General features: G+C 39.1%; 1 protein-coding gene across 7 annotated transcripts in view; it reads right to left on the bottom strand.

Moving 5' to 3' along the window:
* Positions 1 to 17,056, bottom strand: part of DLG1 (discs large MAGUK scaffold protein 1) — a 289,003-nt gene that overhangs the window by 188,784 nt on the left and 83,163 nt on the right. For all 7 annotated transcript variants that reach the window (XM_040428319.1, XM_040428315.1, XM_040428313.1 and 4 more), the window contains one exon: positions 2,159 to 2,323. In XM_040428319.1, coding sequence (XP_040284253.1) covers positions 2,159 to 2,323 — 165 coding nt within the window. The remainder of the gene's footprint in view (positions 1 to 2,158; positions 2,324 to 17,056) is intronic.

The following is a 17,056-nucleotide window of genomic DNA, read 5'->3' on the forward strand; positions in this document are numbered from 1 at the left end:
AAACTATTTCCGCTAACTTGTGCCAAGAAAAATATAAAAATTCTATGAACTCGCCATGCCCCTCATTGAATACCTTGGGGTGTCTTCTTTCCAAAATGGGGTCACATGTGGGGTATTTATACTGCCCTGGCATTTTAGGGGCCCTAAAGCGTGAGAAGAAGTCTGGAATCCAAATGTCTAAAAATGCCCTCCTAAAAAGGAATTTGGGCCCCTTTGCGCATCTAGGCTGCAAAAAAGTGTCACACATGTGGTATCGCCGTACTCAGGAGAAGTTGGGGAATGTGTTTTGGGGTGTCATTTTACATATACCCATGCTGGGTGAGATAAATATCTTGGTCAAATGCCAACTTTGTATAAAAAAAAATGGGAAAAGTTGTCTTTTGCCGAGATATTTCTCTCACCCAGCATGGGTATATGTAAAAAGACACCCCAAAACACATTGCCCTACTTCTTCTGAGTACGGCTATACCACATGTGTGACACTTTTTTGCAGCCTAGGTGGGCAAAGGGGCCCACATTCCAAAGAGCACCTTTTGGATTTCACAGGGCATTTTTTACACATTTTGATTTCTAACTACTCACGCATTAGGGCCCCTAAAATGCCAGGGCAGTATAACTACCCCACAAGTGACCCCATTTTTTAAAGAAGACACCCCCAGGTATTTCGTGATGGGCATAGTGAGTTCATGGAAGTTTTTATTTTTTGTCACAAGTTAGTGGAATATGAGACTTTGTAAGGAAAAAAAATAAAAAATAAAAAATAAAAAAATTAAAAAAAAATTCCGCTAACTTGTGACAAAAAATAAAGTTCTATGAACTCACTATGCCCTTCAGCGAATACCTTAGGGTGTCTACTTTCCGAAATGGGGTTATTTGTGGGGGTTTTCTACTGTCTGGGCATTGTAGAACCTCAGGAAACATGACAGGTGCTCAGAAAGTCAGAGCTGCTTCAAAAAGCGGAAATTCACATTTTTGTACCATAGTTTGTAAACGCTATAACTTTTACCCAAACATTTTTTTTTTTATCAAAGACATGTAGAACAATAAATTTAGAGAAAAATTAATATATAGATGTCGTTTTTTTTGAAAAATTTTACAACTGAAAGTGAAAAATGTCATTTTTTTGCAAAGATTTCGTTAAATTTCGATTAATAACAAAAAAAAGTTAAAATGTCAGCAGCAATGAAATACCACCAAATGAAAGCTCTATTAGTGAGAAGAAAAGGAGGTAAAATTCATTTGGGTGGTAAGTTGCATGACCGAGCAATAAACGGTGAAAGTAGTGTAGGTCAGAAGTGTAAAAAGTGGTCTGGTCATTAAGGGTGTTTAAGCTAGGGGGGCTGAGGTGGTTAATTTACATTGAAATGTATTAGTGCATTAAAAATACTGCAATGCCGGATCCGTCCTTCCAGTCTGTGCATGCGCAGACTGGTAAAAATGGGGAAAAAAATATATAACGGATCTGTTTCTCTGGATGACATACGGAGAGACGGATCCGTTCTTGCAATGCATTTGTAAGTCGGATCCGCATCCAGATCAGTTTACAAATGCTGTACGTTTGCATGCAGATTGCCAGATCACTCTGCCGCAAGTGTGAAAGTAGCAACGAATAACAGGCTACAATACCGGACATTTTGTAGTTTGCTAGAAACAAGGGGCAGATAAAGATTTAAGAGAACATGTGCCCCCGGCAAAGCTTTTTAAGCATTCTAGGAACACAACACACATTGAATACAACAAAGACCAATTTAGCAATCTTCAAGCCATGCAAGAAGTACTCCATAATACACTGACCCTCCATAACATGCCTCAGGTCCTAACAAATGAGAACTTCAAAAGGCCAGGATTTTGTACCTCATCAAATAAAATGACAGAATGTACTAAAAAGCCTGTGGGGGCTGGTAACTCTGCCACAGGAGATGTTCAACATTTCATAAGATCTCAGCATCAACCACAGTTAACTAATCATTAGAGAATACCATTATACCTTGGGATTTAGATAAAAGACTGATTCAGACACCAACCTATATTAATAGTACTTCAAAATGAGGATATGCATTTGTATGGGTTTAATTATGAGCAGTATATTTAGGTCTATTGCCACACTGCATCCTCGCACAAAAACAACAAGACATAGTGTAAAACTATAAATCCTCACCTTTAAAGGAGAAATGTGGGAGTGGGAAACCAGTCCATGGACATTTTCAATCTGGGAAATATTCTTTTCAGAGATGTGGACCAACTCTGGACTTCTTCCTTCACTCAAGATATGTGGAGAGCTTGGATCTTGAGATGGGAGGTCATCATCTTGGTATCGATATTTCTATCAGAAAAACAAATGAACATCATGATTGTGAAAGAAACGTTTATATTGCTCTAGATCAGCAAAGCAATAAAGGGGTTGTCTGTACTAGAAGGAGACCAACCCCTAATGGTGGGAACTCTTCGGATTGATGCTGTACGGAGATCAGTCTCCGTACAGCATTACAAGGTACTGCGAAGTTAGTTATTTACGAAGTCTCGTCAGACTTCAATGAATAACTTGGGTAGTTGATTCTTAGAGTGGAAAACCACTTTAAACCTTGTATTCAAACTCAGCTTCGGTTACGAGGTACCAGTCAGAACTGAAGCAGAGTTCTGAAGAGGCAAGTCGTTGGTTACAGTGGCACACATGGCCAGTCCGAGCAGAAGCATACAGACGGGGACCAAAAGGTCCAATGAAGAGAGCCCAGGGGGCAGAACTATACTGCTTTGGGGACAAAAATAAATAAAAAATAAAAAGAATCCTTTGCCTCCTAATTTCAAGATTTTGGCTGTCAACGGATCTCCCTACCGTATCTCAATGGATAGGGAAAATTGATCAAATATATAGATTTGAAGAGATTGCAGCATGGGAGTGCCGAAGGATACACCAATATAGGTCCAATTGGAAAGCATGGACTTTCTATAGAAACTTCAAGAGCCTTCCTTTGACTAAGCATTTTTGGCTTCTGGAGGTGAAAACAATACTAGTTATTATGTTTAGTAATCAATCACAGTCATCTCTATCCTTTTCACAGGAGTCTGCATAGTACCTGTAAAGCCAAATGTCAGTACAATGTCTATATCACATGTATGTTTGCATTTATTTCCAATTAAAATTTTAATAAAATAAAAATATAAAAATCCTGGACAACCCCCTTAAGTAGAGAGGTGCCAGCACCAAAAAACGAAACCTGCAAAGCCGCTCCAAAAAAAACCAAAAAAAAAAAAAAAAACACAAACGCAATGGGTGTAGCAGAAACATTCTAGGCTAAATAGACACATGAATAGTTTGACAAGGAAACAGCTGATTAAATATGAAATAGAAAATAATCTTATAAACAGAATAAATAATGTACTTGAATTTTGTTTCATCACACTCTTTGGCACTCCCGCTTTAAAAAAAATGTATGCATTAAAATCCCTCAAAACAAGAAGTGCTAAGCTTGCAGCATTAGCATTGCTTTGGGGCATTAGAAGGACAGAGTGAATATTCAGGAATTTTACCAGGAGACCATTATATTGTATCAACATCATGTCAGCGCCTCACCAGTAATAACTAGAAACAGTCAGCTACTACAGCGTCACAGTTCATGCGATTCCTGTTGCCTATATAGCACAAGCATATTCCATGCACTGCAGTGAGATTTTCCTCATGGTCTGTAGAATTCACTATTGTTCTGGAGATGTATGAAGTATGGGTGTCGAACCCCTATTCTGAGGATAGGTCATCAATATAAAAAGCTCAGACAACCCCTTTAAGGCCAAGTTCATATCACAGTTTTGTTTTCAATTCTTTTGATCAATCAGTAGAAGAAAAAATAAAAATAAAAAAAAAGGACGGATCAGAAGAACAGAAAAGTAAATGGTGATTTGAACCTGGCTTAACAGTGTTCTATGATCTGTCCAATGTTCCTGACCATCAAGAAGCTACCCTAATACATTGTCCACTGTAGCAAGCAGCATTTTAGAATGCACTATACAGGAAAGGATGTTCCATCAAAAAACAAAAAACTACATTAGAATAATTACAATAAAAACCACATTAGTATGGTTTTCACTAGCATTAGGGAAATTCTTTTCTTTGAAATGTAATTTTATCATGAAAAGTAGCACATCATTTATTTTCAGCTATTACTTTTTGTTTTTACCATGCTCTGAGTCATTTCAGAATTAAATTGCCAAAAGCAATGACTCCATAAGAACAAACCCAGAGCTTTGACAGCAATACACTAAATGTCATTGACTGTCCTACGAAGGAATAAGAAATGACCCACATATCTTGTTTTTACTGAGGCATGGCCAACAGCATGCGAGTGCGTTTCATTTTCATCGGCAACAATCTGTATGATCAGACTACACAGCGGAAAACTGATAGATTTGTGTTTTATGTAAGTTTAGACAGGTTTTCCAGCCTCACAAACAGCTGCCAATGGCATACTCTCCCATCTCCTGTTGCTCTTGTTCGGACACTAGGGCTGAAACGATTACTCGATTGAATCGAGTAATTCGACACAAAAAATCCCTGATGCAAATTTTTTGCATCAAGGATTCGTTTGCGTCATGTGACCATGGAACGGGAGCGAAGCGCTTGCTATGACTTACCGCTCCATGGTCACCCGCCGGCCTGCACCACACTGCACTTTCATCCCTGACACATCGTCAGGACATAGTGCTCGCTTGCGTGCACTAAGACCCGACATACAAGACTACTTCATGGAACCCGTAGCCCTAAAGAGTGTTGCTTGCGCCTGTCAAAATTGCTGTTAAGTCACACAACCATATTCAAAAGTGAGATAAAATGAACACAGATCCTGAATTGCCATTTCAGTGCTGCTTACAGTTACAATAGTAATTAGAGAAGATTAAACATGTAACTGTGGTTCCATAAAATTATTGTCACATATAAACCTACTGAAATGTACAGCATGGACTTTTCCTCATAATTGCTCCTGCTAACCAAACGAGAATTTCAACTAAGAAAAAAAAAAAAAACTGCAAAATCCCCAAAAGATTTCACCTAGACCTTTTCGATAAGAAAGATGACAGGAAAGACAATCATAACAATAGTCCTTCAAGATTACAGAACCAAATCAGTCACAACCAATTGCTTCTGACAAAGTCACAAAGCATTGCAAAACATGTACATCAATCCAATCTTCCGCATCGTACATGTAAATTAGAAAAAAAAACTTCATTTATATTCAAAAGGTCCATACAAGTGCACAATGTTTAACAATATATGTAAGAGCACAAGTAAGTACAATAACTTGTATTTTTGAGAAAAGTGTGAAAAAAATGAAGGCATGGCTGTGTGAAAAGAAACAGAAATGTACTTACCTTACACCCAAACATTAAAGAAATGGTACTGCTGTTGCACGCCACCTTGCAATGGCAAAACATTGGAGAAAAACAGTCCAAGTGTTTGAGGTTGTGAGATAATTTTTCGGAGCCAGGACATCTTAGCCTGTCGTTTTGCAGAAGTCCCGGAAAATGTTTTTGAAAATGTCTGTCTACTGGATTAGACATTTACCTAAACAAGCCTATAGAATAGGGCAAAAAATAAACTTCTTGTTCCCTCCACACAAAAGCACAAATAGGAAATCTAAAAAAGTGCAAAAGTCAACATTTAACAAATATACAGATCTCCTGACCTACTAAATGAATAAAAAGGATGTGTGAGCCATTTGCTGCAGCGTTCACATTATCACACAGCAGGCAGACCTCCAGCTGGAGCACTGGAAGGAAGCGTGCTGCCTACTATGAAGGAGGGGCAACAATCGTGCAGCAAGAAATTCTGAATTCCAGCACAATAAAGGAATAATTAATGTAGTAAAAGTATAAGTGCCTTGCTGGCCAATTTCTGACCACTACATTCCTGTATTAAAAAATACCTTCTCTGTATATTCCGAAAGTAGACACCTGGCACATTGTAACAATGCTAACGAGTACTGTACAAGGAGTACCTTGCAAAAGTATGGGAACCCAAGGAGATAGGAGTGCTCAGATAACTGACTGAGGTCACACCTTAGGGCTCTTTCACAGGAGCGGATGCCGTGCGGGTAATCCGCTGCGTGAAAGAGAGCCAAGCCCCGCTCCGGACAGCAGAGACACGGAGCAGTAACATGACTGATAATGCTCCGTGCCTCTCTGATCTTTTACTACAAAATCACAGTGACAATTTTAGCTCACTATGATTTTGTAATAAAAAGATCAGAGAGGCACAGAGCATTATCAAGCATGTTAATACTCCGGAGCGGGGCTTGGAAATCTTTCATGCAGCGGATTCCACGCACAGCATCCGCTCGTGGGAAAGATCCCTTAAATAGCCTGTTAAGGCTTGTTCACAATCATAGTTAGGAAAGGCCAGGTGATGCAGATTTCAAAATTTTATAAATACCTAGACTTCTTTAACCCTTAGGGTACCGGAGGCTTTTTTGTTTTTGCGTTTTTTATTTTTCTTCCCTATTTTACTTGAGCCATAACCATAGCCATTTATATTTCCGGTCACATAGCTGTATGAGGGCTTATTTTTTGCGGGACAGGTTGTACTTCCTAATGTCCCCATTAATTATGGTATAAAATGTAGTGGGAAGCGGTAAAAAAAAAAAATTCCAAATGGGGTGGAATTGGAAAAAACCGCAATTGCTCCACCATTTTACGGGATTTGTTCCCACGGCGTTTCGTTTACGGCAAAACTGACCCATGCCCTTCATTCTCTGGGTTAGTACGATTACAATGATACCCCATATTTATAGGTTCTTTAGGTCTAAATAGTGTAAAAATAAATGTAAACTTTGCTAAAAAAAAATAATTTTTTACATCACCATATTCTGACCCCCAAAACTTTTTTTATACTTATGTCTACTGAGCTGTTTAGGGGCTCATATTTTGCAGAACAATCTGTAGGGGTTTTTTTTATACGAATTTGGAGTGTGCGTGACTATCACATTTTATAAAAAAAAAAAAAAATTGGGTAAGAAGCAGTAAAAAAAAATTGCAAATCAGGCATTTTGACCCTTTTTCCATTATGTCATTTGCAGTATTTTAATAGTATGGGCGTTTTCGGTCACAGTGATACCTATGAAGTTTATATTTATTGTTATTTAGGTACTTATTTTTTAATTATACGGAAAGGGGGGGGGGGGAGTAATTTAAACTTTTATTATTTTATTTTAAATATATTATTTAACATTTAAAAAATAAAATGTTATGATTTTGAGCCTATAAATTATGTTTTTTTTTTATTTTAATCGGGATTTTTTAACTTCCATTTAACCCTTTCGCCCCCGGCGCCTCCACAACGGCACTCCAGGAGGATTAATATAGAAATAAACTCTAGGGTGGGACTACTGCAGATGAGACTTTTCTGCCATATGATAACTCATAATTTTGGAGTACATCTAATTTATAATGTTTAAAGAAAGTATTTGGATTTTTCCATGTAGCTGCTCTGCATATTTGTTCTACTGAGGCAGAGGCGTTTTCCGCCCATGAGGCCGACACGGCTCTGGTAGAGTGTGCTTTGATCCCTTTAGGAGGGGTCAAGCTTCTCTGCAGATAGCAGAACTTGATGGTGTTCCGGATCCATCTGGATATAGTGCTCTTGCTTGCCGCTGATCCCTTGTGCTGGCCTTGATACTGAAGGAGGAGATGGTCCGATTCCAGGTAAGTTAGTAGACATCTTCTGACATCCAGATTATGGTATTTTCTCTCCAAGTCAGAAGCTGGATTTTCACAAAAAGATGAGACACCTCCTGTTGGCGGTGGAATTTTGAGGCCACCTTGGGTAGAAACATTGGGGTGTGTCTAAGAATGATACGGTCCTCTAATACTGTGAGATAGGGTAGGGTGCTTTACAGGAAAAGGCCTGAATCTCACCTACCCTTTTGGCTGATGTTAGCGCCAGCAGAAAGGCAGTCTTTAAAGAGGACCTTTCACCCATTATGACAATGTGAACTAAGTATACAGACATGGAGAGCGGCGCCCGGGGATCTCACTGCACTTACTATTATAGTAAGTGCAGTGAGTGATAATAGAAAGTGATAATAGTAAGTGCAGTGAGATCCCAGGGCGCCGCTCTCCATGTATGTATACTTAGTTCACATTGTCATAATAGGTGAAAGGTCCTCTTTAAGGACAAAAGCTTAAAGGGAACCTGTCACCGGGATTTTATGTATAGAGCTGAGGACATGGGCTGCTAGATCGCTCCTAGCACATCCGCAATACCCAGTCCCCATAGCTCTGTGTGCTTTTATTGTGTAAAAAAAAAACGATTTAATACATATGCAAATTAACCTGAGATGAGTCCTGTCCCTGACTCATCTCACGTACAGGACTCATCTCAGGTTAATTTGCATATGTATTAAATCGTTTTTTTTTTACACAATAAAAGAACACAGAGCTATGGGGACTGGGTATTGCGGATGTGCTAGCAGCCATCTAGCAACCCATGTTCTCAGCTCTATACACAAAATCCCGGTGACAGATTCCCTTTAACCCCTTAAGGAAATCAGAAAAATGCTCCGGCACTCGAGGACGTTCTGTGCAAGGAATCCCGATCTTTATTATCTTCAACCAAATGCAGGTACAGACAGCAAACAGTGACACACGAACCCCACTGCTCCCCACGATCTACGCGTTTCGAACGCTATCGTTCTTACTCATGATCTAAAGTGTCTGGCGTGCTCCCCGCTGAAATAAGGCCCAACCGTCAAGAAATCCGCCCATAAGGAGGAGTCTCAACCCTGGTGAGTCAAAAATCAGCACGGCTAACGCAAGACACCTGTGCACACAGGTTCACCCGTGACATAAAAACATTTCCATACCTGCAGTGCTACAACATGATTATATAATACAATACAACAGATAAAAAGTAGCAAGATGTGATTACTCAACTCCAGAACAATGAACAACTGTGTTGTACAAAAATGCAAAAATACATGTATACATAAAATTCATGATTTGGCATTCCAGGAATTAAAATCTTTAGACACTGGGAATAAGCGAGTGGTATATATCATAGGGAAAAGCATATCAGGGAGACTGTGCATACATGCACGGACGCATATAAGCACATACACACATGCATATACGCATATATATACATATACATGTGTGTGTCCCCACAGAGACGCACTCATATAGTACTCACAGGGTTAATGTGGAGGGAAGTTGGTAAATTTCCATGGCTCTATGTCTGCAAGGCCCTGGCGCAACAGGTTTCCCACAATGGGTTAAGTGGGTAAACCATTGGAATATTAGCTCTCAATTTCGTAATGTGTGAACCAAATCAAATTTATATGCAGAGATCGATCCAATATGTTGTAACATTTATGGTGCACAAGGGCATTTACCGACAGAGAGCATCCCTCCACATCGGTCTATTAGGAAAAGACGCCCTGTCTGAACTCCGTCATATTTTCCCAAAAGACGGATTGGTCTATAAAGAAAGACTAGACATGCTGTTTCAATATATTGTAATTTTGATGTTGTTTTTTTATATATGTATAGCCCTAGCATTATTAAGGTATTATAAAGTAAAGCTAAAGCCCTATAGTGTGCAGCTGAGACAAGTGGTTCATAAAATTATATACCGGTGTGTTTTGTTATTATTATCCATAATTAGGTTCTCAGTATGGTTGTATTATCTCACTGACATACTATGCTTGGGACAAATATTAATGTATCGCTAGTTTTTATATGTTTTCTTGTCTATCTGTCTAAGTGTTCGCCATTCAGTGTAATGGGTTCCCATATATGCTGGAACACAAGAATCAATGATACTGAGCCTCCCAGCTGTGACATCACATCGTCTGTCTCCCAAGAGAGCCATACGAGACATTCTGTGTTATTATACATGTCCGAATGACATAACAGCTGTGAGGCAGTTGAATCATAGTTATTGGAGCGAGTGCATACAATTAGTTAAAATTGACTATAAAATAAAATGTCTACATGTATGGTAAATATAAAAACAGGGCGAAACCATGTTTAGCTGCATGAGAATATTAGTATAGGTACATTAATTCTCTTTTTAGATTGAGACCGTATGGGACTCTGGTTTTGAGTCTCCAGATCCAAAATGCTTCTCTGAGAAGAATTTTTTGTTTAATATCACCACCTCTCTGGGGTAAAGTGACACGTTCAAAAGCGAAAGTGTTTAATGTATCTGTACTGCGGTTATGTGTATGTATAAAGTGATATGCCGCATTAGATACTCCTGTAGTTGTTGGATTGTGTATATAATTGAGATGTTCACGCAATCTGTCCTTAAATTTTCTGGTAGTACAGCCCACATATATTAAATCACAGGTGGTGCAAGCAATAATATAGATTACTCCCGTCGTGTTACAATTTATAAAACTCCTAACAGGGAAAGTCTCAGTATGCGTGGAATTATAGAATTGTTTGGTGTTTTTAGCGACTTTACATGTCTTGCATCTTGTGTGTCCACATTTTGAAAAGCCAGTATATTTTAACCATGTAGATGGATTTTTGGGGCATGTCGAGGTGTACATAGAGGGGGAGAGTGTTTTTCCCAAGGTGTCGGGTCTTTTATAAACTATCCGACAACCCTGTTTCAGAGTGTCCCTCAGGATGTCGTCCTCATATAAAATGGGTAAACATCTGTGAATAATATTCTTGATTTCGGCAAACTGTCTACTATATGTAAGTACTATTGTAGGTACAGTATTACTTTCGTTTTTTTCATCTTTTTCACAGATGACATCGGGTTTGACACCATTTTTTTCACTACATCCCTCACACACATCTTTGATGGTAAGATTTGTCAGTTCTTTTTTGGTATTAAGATTGAGAAGTCTGGCTCTGGATTTATTTTTCGCAATTTTGAGACCCCTGTGTAGCATCCATTGGGGGTAATCTCGCATCTGTAAACGTTTCCACACTTCAATACATTCCCTGTCAAAAGCTTTTTCTGTACTGCAATTACGTCTGGCTCTTGTAAATTCACCAACAGGAATACTTTTGATAGTATGGAGTGGGTGATGAGAGTTGGCCTTAAGGATGGTGTTGCCAGACACCTCCTTGCGGTAGGTCTCCGTCAACACCACTTCACCTGCCACTCCGCTCAATGTCAAGTCCAAAAAGTGAATGGTTGTAGGATGATATACCTGTGTGAATTTGAGGTTATATGTATTCTGGTCAAGATATCGGGCAAAGTCTGGTATGGCAGACACATCTCCCCCCCAAATGAGGAGCAAATCGTCGATGTATCTGCCATACCAGACAATGCACCCAGAATAAGGGTTATCAACCGAGAAGATGTACTTTTCTTCCCAGAATGTCATAGCTATATTAGCCAGGGATGGGGAGAATTTGGCTCCCATAGAAACACCTGAGATTTGGACATAAAAGACGTCATCGAATACAAAATAGTTGTGTGTTAGAAGGTACATAGTAACCTCCAACACATAATCAATGAAGACGTCAGAGTAGCCACTATATTTATACAGGCTATATTCTAAGGCCAGGAGAGCATATGAATGGGGAATGGAAGGATACAGTGCTACAACATCCAAAGTCAACCATGTATATTCTGGGGACCAAACAAAGTCATACATATATCTGAGTACACTATTTGTATCCCTAATGTATCCAGGTGATCTTTTCGCTAAGGGTTGCAGCACTGAATCCAGCCATTCTCCCAATTTCTCTGTCAGTGAACCAATGCCCGACACTATAGGTCGTAGAGGAGGGGGGTTGAGCCCCTTATGCATCTTAGGAAGGGCATGGATTATGGGAGTGACAGGATGTTCTACATTCAAAAAATCAAATTGTTTTTTGGTTATGTGTCCTTGATCTAGGCCCTTGTTTAGAATGAAAATTAATTCCTTTTTGTATGCTGTGAGAGGGTTTAGTTTTAAAATATGATAAGTGGTGATGTCAGACAATAACTCCAACATCAGTGAGTGATAACATAACTTGTCAAGCACCACCACAGATCCTCCCTTATCTGCCATTTTTATTATCAGATTTTTATTGTCTTCTAGTTGTTTTAGGGCAGTTTTTTGTAGCATATTTAGATTATGTTTTTTGGCCAGAGGGATCGAGTCCTGGATCTTCAACAATTCTTTTTCTATCACCTCCTGAAATATATCCATACTGGCAGTACGGAATCTCAGGGGGTAGTAGTTTTTATTGGTGGTCTTGAAACTATGCTGTTTGTTCTGATCATGTGTCTTTCGCCCCTCCCCATGAAGATCCACAAGACAAAGTAGGGACTGTTGTTCTTTAAAAGACAGATCAGTATATATATTATCATCTGTCAGTTTGTCCTCATTTGTCCCTGAGTCTTCATGCGGAGGGGGGGCCTCAGAAAAACACCTTCGTAATGTGAGGTTCCTAATGAATCGATTCACCTGTAAGATCGTAGTAAAAGGATCAAAATTGTTGTTAGGTACAAAGTTTAAGCCCAAGGAGAGTACATTTTTTTGGTCAGGGGTTAATTCCTGACTAGACAGATTTATTACATCTAACGTTGTACCACTCTCTAAAAGTCCAGCATTCATTTTTTCTGCAGGCGGGTTGACATCTGGTGGGGTCTTTTTGTGTTTACGCCCCCCCCTCCTGCGCCGTTTTTTGGTTGTTCCAATTTGTCCCTATTATTTCTATTTTTTTGATAGTAGGATAATTTGGGTTGGTGAGATTCATGGATCCGAGATTCGTTATTTGAATCTTCACCTGTAGATTCACAGGATTCAGAGGTTTCAAGTTCAGAATTGCTGAAGCTAACCCTTCGGGGTAAGTCCTGTTTGGTGGAGGTTTTTTTATTTTTAGTATATTTCTTATTGTTGGTGTATTTCTTTTTTAGAATGGATCTGGGAGTACTATGCGGGTTTTCCCTTCTTCCCCACTCATATACTTGGTTGTGACCATAATCATAGAGATCCCTCTGAAATTTGCGATGCTTCATCTCCATTATATTATCTTCCATTTCTTTAATAGATATCATAATTTCTTCTTCTTTTTTAACGAAGTCTTCACATGTTTTGTATTTTTCAAGGGTTTCTCTGCATATATCCATTTCCTTTTGTATGTGGATGAGTCTCTCTGCTTCATGCTCTATAATTAAGGACATCAGCTGCAGTGAGCAATCGCTAAGTGCTTTATTCCAATTTAACACAAATGTATCCGAGAAAATTGTGGTTGGGATCTTTTTTAGTCTCAGACCTCGTGGTATCATTTCTTTTTCCACGTATTTTATCAGGGTCGTGTGATCCCACCAAACTTTGATCTCATGAGTTAAAAGTCTTTCCTCATTTGGGGGGGAGATGTGTCTGCCATACCAGACTTTGCCCGATATCTTGACCAGAATACATATAACCTCAAATTCACACAGGTATATCATCCTACAACCATTCACTTTTTGGACTTGACATTGAGCGGAGTGGCAGGTGAAGTGGTGTTGACGGAGACCTACCGCAAGGAGGTGTCTGGCAACACCATCCTTAAGGCCAACTCTCATCACCCACTCCATACTATCAAAAGTATTCCTGTTGGTGAATTTACAAGAGCCAGACGTAATTGCAGTACAGAAAAAGCTTTTGACAGGGAATGTATTGAAGTGTGGAAACGTTTACAGATGCGAGATTACCCCCAATGGATGCTACACAGGGGTCTCAAAATTGCGAAAAATAAATCCAGAGCCAGACTTCTCAATCTTAATACCAAAAAAGAACTGACAAATCTTACCATCAAAGATGTGTGTGAGGGATGTAGTGAAAAAAATGGTGTCAAACCCGATGTCATCTGTGAAAAAGATGAAAAAAACGAAAGTAATACTGTACCTACAATAGTACTTACATATAGTAGACAGTTTGCCGAAATCAAGAATATTATTCACAGATGTTTACCCATTTTATATGAGGACGACATCCTGAGGGACACTCTGAAACAGGGTTGTCGGATAGTTTATAAAAGACCCGACACCTTGGGAAAAACACTCTCCCCCTCTATGTACACCTCGACATGCCCCAAAAATCCATCTACATGGTTAAAATATACTGGCTTTTCAAAATGTGGACACACAAGATGCAAGACATGTAAAGTCGCTAAAAACACCAAACAATTCTATAATTCCACGCATACTGAGACTTTCCCTGTTAGGAGTTTTATAAATTGTAACACGACGGGAGTAATCTATATTATTGCTTGCACCACCTGTGATTTAATATATGTGGGCTGTACTACCAGAAAATTTAAGGACAGATTGCGTGAACATCTCAATTATATACACAATCCAACAACTACAGGAGTATCTAATGCGGCATATCACTTTATACATACACATAACCGCAGTACAGATACATTAAACACTTTCGCTTTTGAACGTGTCACTTTACCCCAGAGAGGTGGTGATATTAAACAAAAAATTCTTCTCAGAGAAGCATTTTGGATCTGGAGACTCAAAACCAGAGTCCCATACGGTCTCAATCTAAAAAGAGAATTAATGTACCTATACTAATATTCTCATGCAGCTAAACATGGTTTCGCCCTGTTTTTATATTTACCATACATGTAGACATTTTATTTTATAGTCAATTTTAACTAATTGTATGCACTCGCTCCAATAACTATGATTCAACTGCCTCACAGCTGTTATGTCATTCGGACATGTATAATAACACAGAATGTCTCGTATGGCTCTCTTGGGAGACAGACGATGTGATGTCACAGCTGGGAGGCTCAGTATCATTGATTCTTGTGTTCCAGCATATATGGGAACCCATTACACTGAATGGCGAACACTTAGACAGATAGACAAGAAAACATATAAAAACTAGCGATACATTAATATTTGTCCCAAGCATAGTATGTCAGTGAGATAATACAACCATACTGAGAACCTAATTATGGATAATAATAACAAAACACACCGGTATATAATTTTATGAACCACTTGTCTCAGCTGCACACTATAGGGCTTTAGCTTTACTTTATAATACCTTAATAATGCTAGGGCTATACATATATAAAAAAACAACATCAAAATTACAATATATTGAAACAGCATGTCTAGTCTTTCTTTATAGACCAATCCGTCTTTTGGGAAAATATGACGGAGTTCAGACAGGGCGTCTTTTCCTAATAGACCGATGTGGAGGGATGCTCTCTGTCGGTAAATGCCCTTGTGCACCATAAATGTTACAACATATTGGATCGATCTCTGCATATAAATTTGATTTGGTTCACACATTACGAAATTGAGAGCTAATATTCCAATGGTTTACCCACTTAACCCATTGTGGGAAACCTGTTGCGCCAGGGCCTTGCAGACATAGAGCCATGGAAATTTACCAACTTCCCTCCACATTAACCCTGTGAGTACTATATGAGTGCGTCTCTGTGGGGACACACACATGTATATGTATATATATGCGTATATGCATGTGTGTATGTGCTTATATGCGTCCGTGCATGTATGCACAGTCTCCCTGATATGCTTTTCCCTATGATATATACCACTCGCTTATTCCCAGTGTCTAAAGATTTTAATTCCTGGAATGCCAAATCATGAATTTTATGTATACATGTATTTTTGCATTTTTGTACAACACAGTTGTTCATTGTTCTGGAGTTGAGTAATCACATCTTGCTACTTTTTATCTGTTGTATTGTATTATATAATCATGTTGTAGCACTGCAGGTATGGAAATGTTTTTATGTCACGGGTGAACCTGTGTGCACAGGTGTCTTGCGTTAGCCGTGCTGATTTTTGACTCACCAGGGTTGAGACTCCTCCTTATGGGCGGATTTCTTGACGGTTGGGCCTTATTTCAGCGGGGAGCACGCCAGACACTTTAGATCATGAGTAAGAACGATAGCGTTCGAAACGCGTAGATCGTGGGGAGCAGTGGGGTTCGTGTGTCACCGTTTGCTGTCTGTACCTGCATTTGGTTGAAGATAATAAAGATCGGGATTCCTTGCACAGAACGTCCTCGAGTGCCGGAGCATTTTTCTGATTTTCTATTTACCACTGGACTGGCTTGAGTCCGCCCCGTGCACCGCTATATAGGATCGGAAGGTGAGCTGGCTGTAACCTCTTTCTATATATAACCCCTTAAGGACACAGCCTTTTTACACCTTAGGACCAGGCCATTTTTTGAAAATCTGACCAGAGTCCCTTTAAGTGCTGATAACTTTAAAACGGTTTGACTTATCCAGGCCGTTCTGAGATTGTTTTTTCGTCACATATTGTACTTCATGACACTGGTAAAATGGAGTCAAAAAAAAAAATTTTTTTGCACCAAAAAATACCTAATTTAACAAAAATTTGAAAAAAATTAGCAAATTTCAAAGTTTCAGTTTCTCTACTTCTGTAATACATAGTAATACCCCCAAAAATTGTGATGACTTTACATTCCCCATATGTCTACTTCATGTTTGAATTGTTTTGGGAATGATATTTTATTTTTTGGGGATGTTATAAGGCTTAGAAGTTTAGAAGCAAATCTTGAAATTTTTTCGAAATTTACAAAAACTCAATTTCTAGGGACCAGTTCAGGTCTCAAGTCACTTTGCGAGGCTTACATTATAGAAACCACCCAAAAATGACCCCATCTAAGAAACTACACCCCTCAAGGTATTCAAAACTGATTTTGCATACGTTGTTAACCCTTTAGGTGTTGCACAAGAGTTATTGGCAAATAGGGAGGAAATTTGAGAATTTCATTTTTTTGTCTAATTTTTCATTTTAACCCATTTTTTCCACTAACAAACCAAGGGTTAACAGCCAAACAAGACTGTATCTTTATTGCCCTGACTCTGCCATTTACAGAAACACCCAATATGTGGCCGTAAACTACTGTACGGCCACACAGCGGGGCGTAGAGTGAAAGGTGCGCCGTTTGGTTTTTGGAAGGCTGATTTTTATGGACTGGTTTATTTACACCATGTCCCATTTGAAGCCCCCTGATGCACCCCTAGAGGAGAAACTCCCTAAAAGTGACCCCATCTAAGAAACTACACCCCTCAAGGTATTCAAAACTGATTTTACATACGTCGTTAACCC

The sequence above is a fragment of the Bufo bufo genome, chromosome 4 (assembly GCF_905171765.1).
Source record: "Bufo bufo chromosome 4, aBufBuf1.1, whole genome shotgun sequence".
NCBI lineage: Eukaryota > Metazoa > Chordata > Amphibia > Anura > Bufonidae > Bufo > Bufo bufo.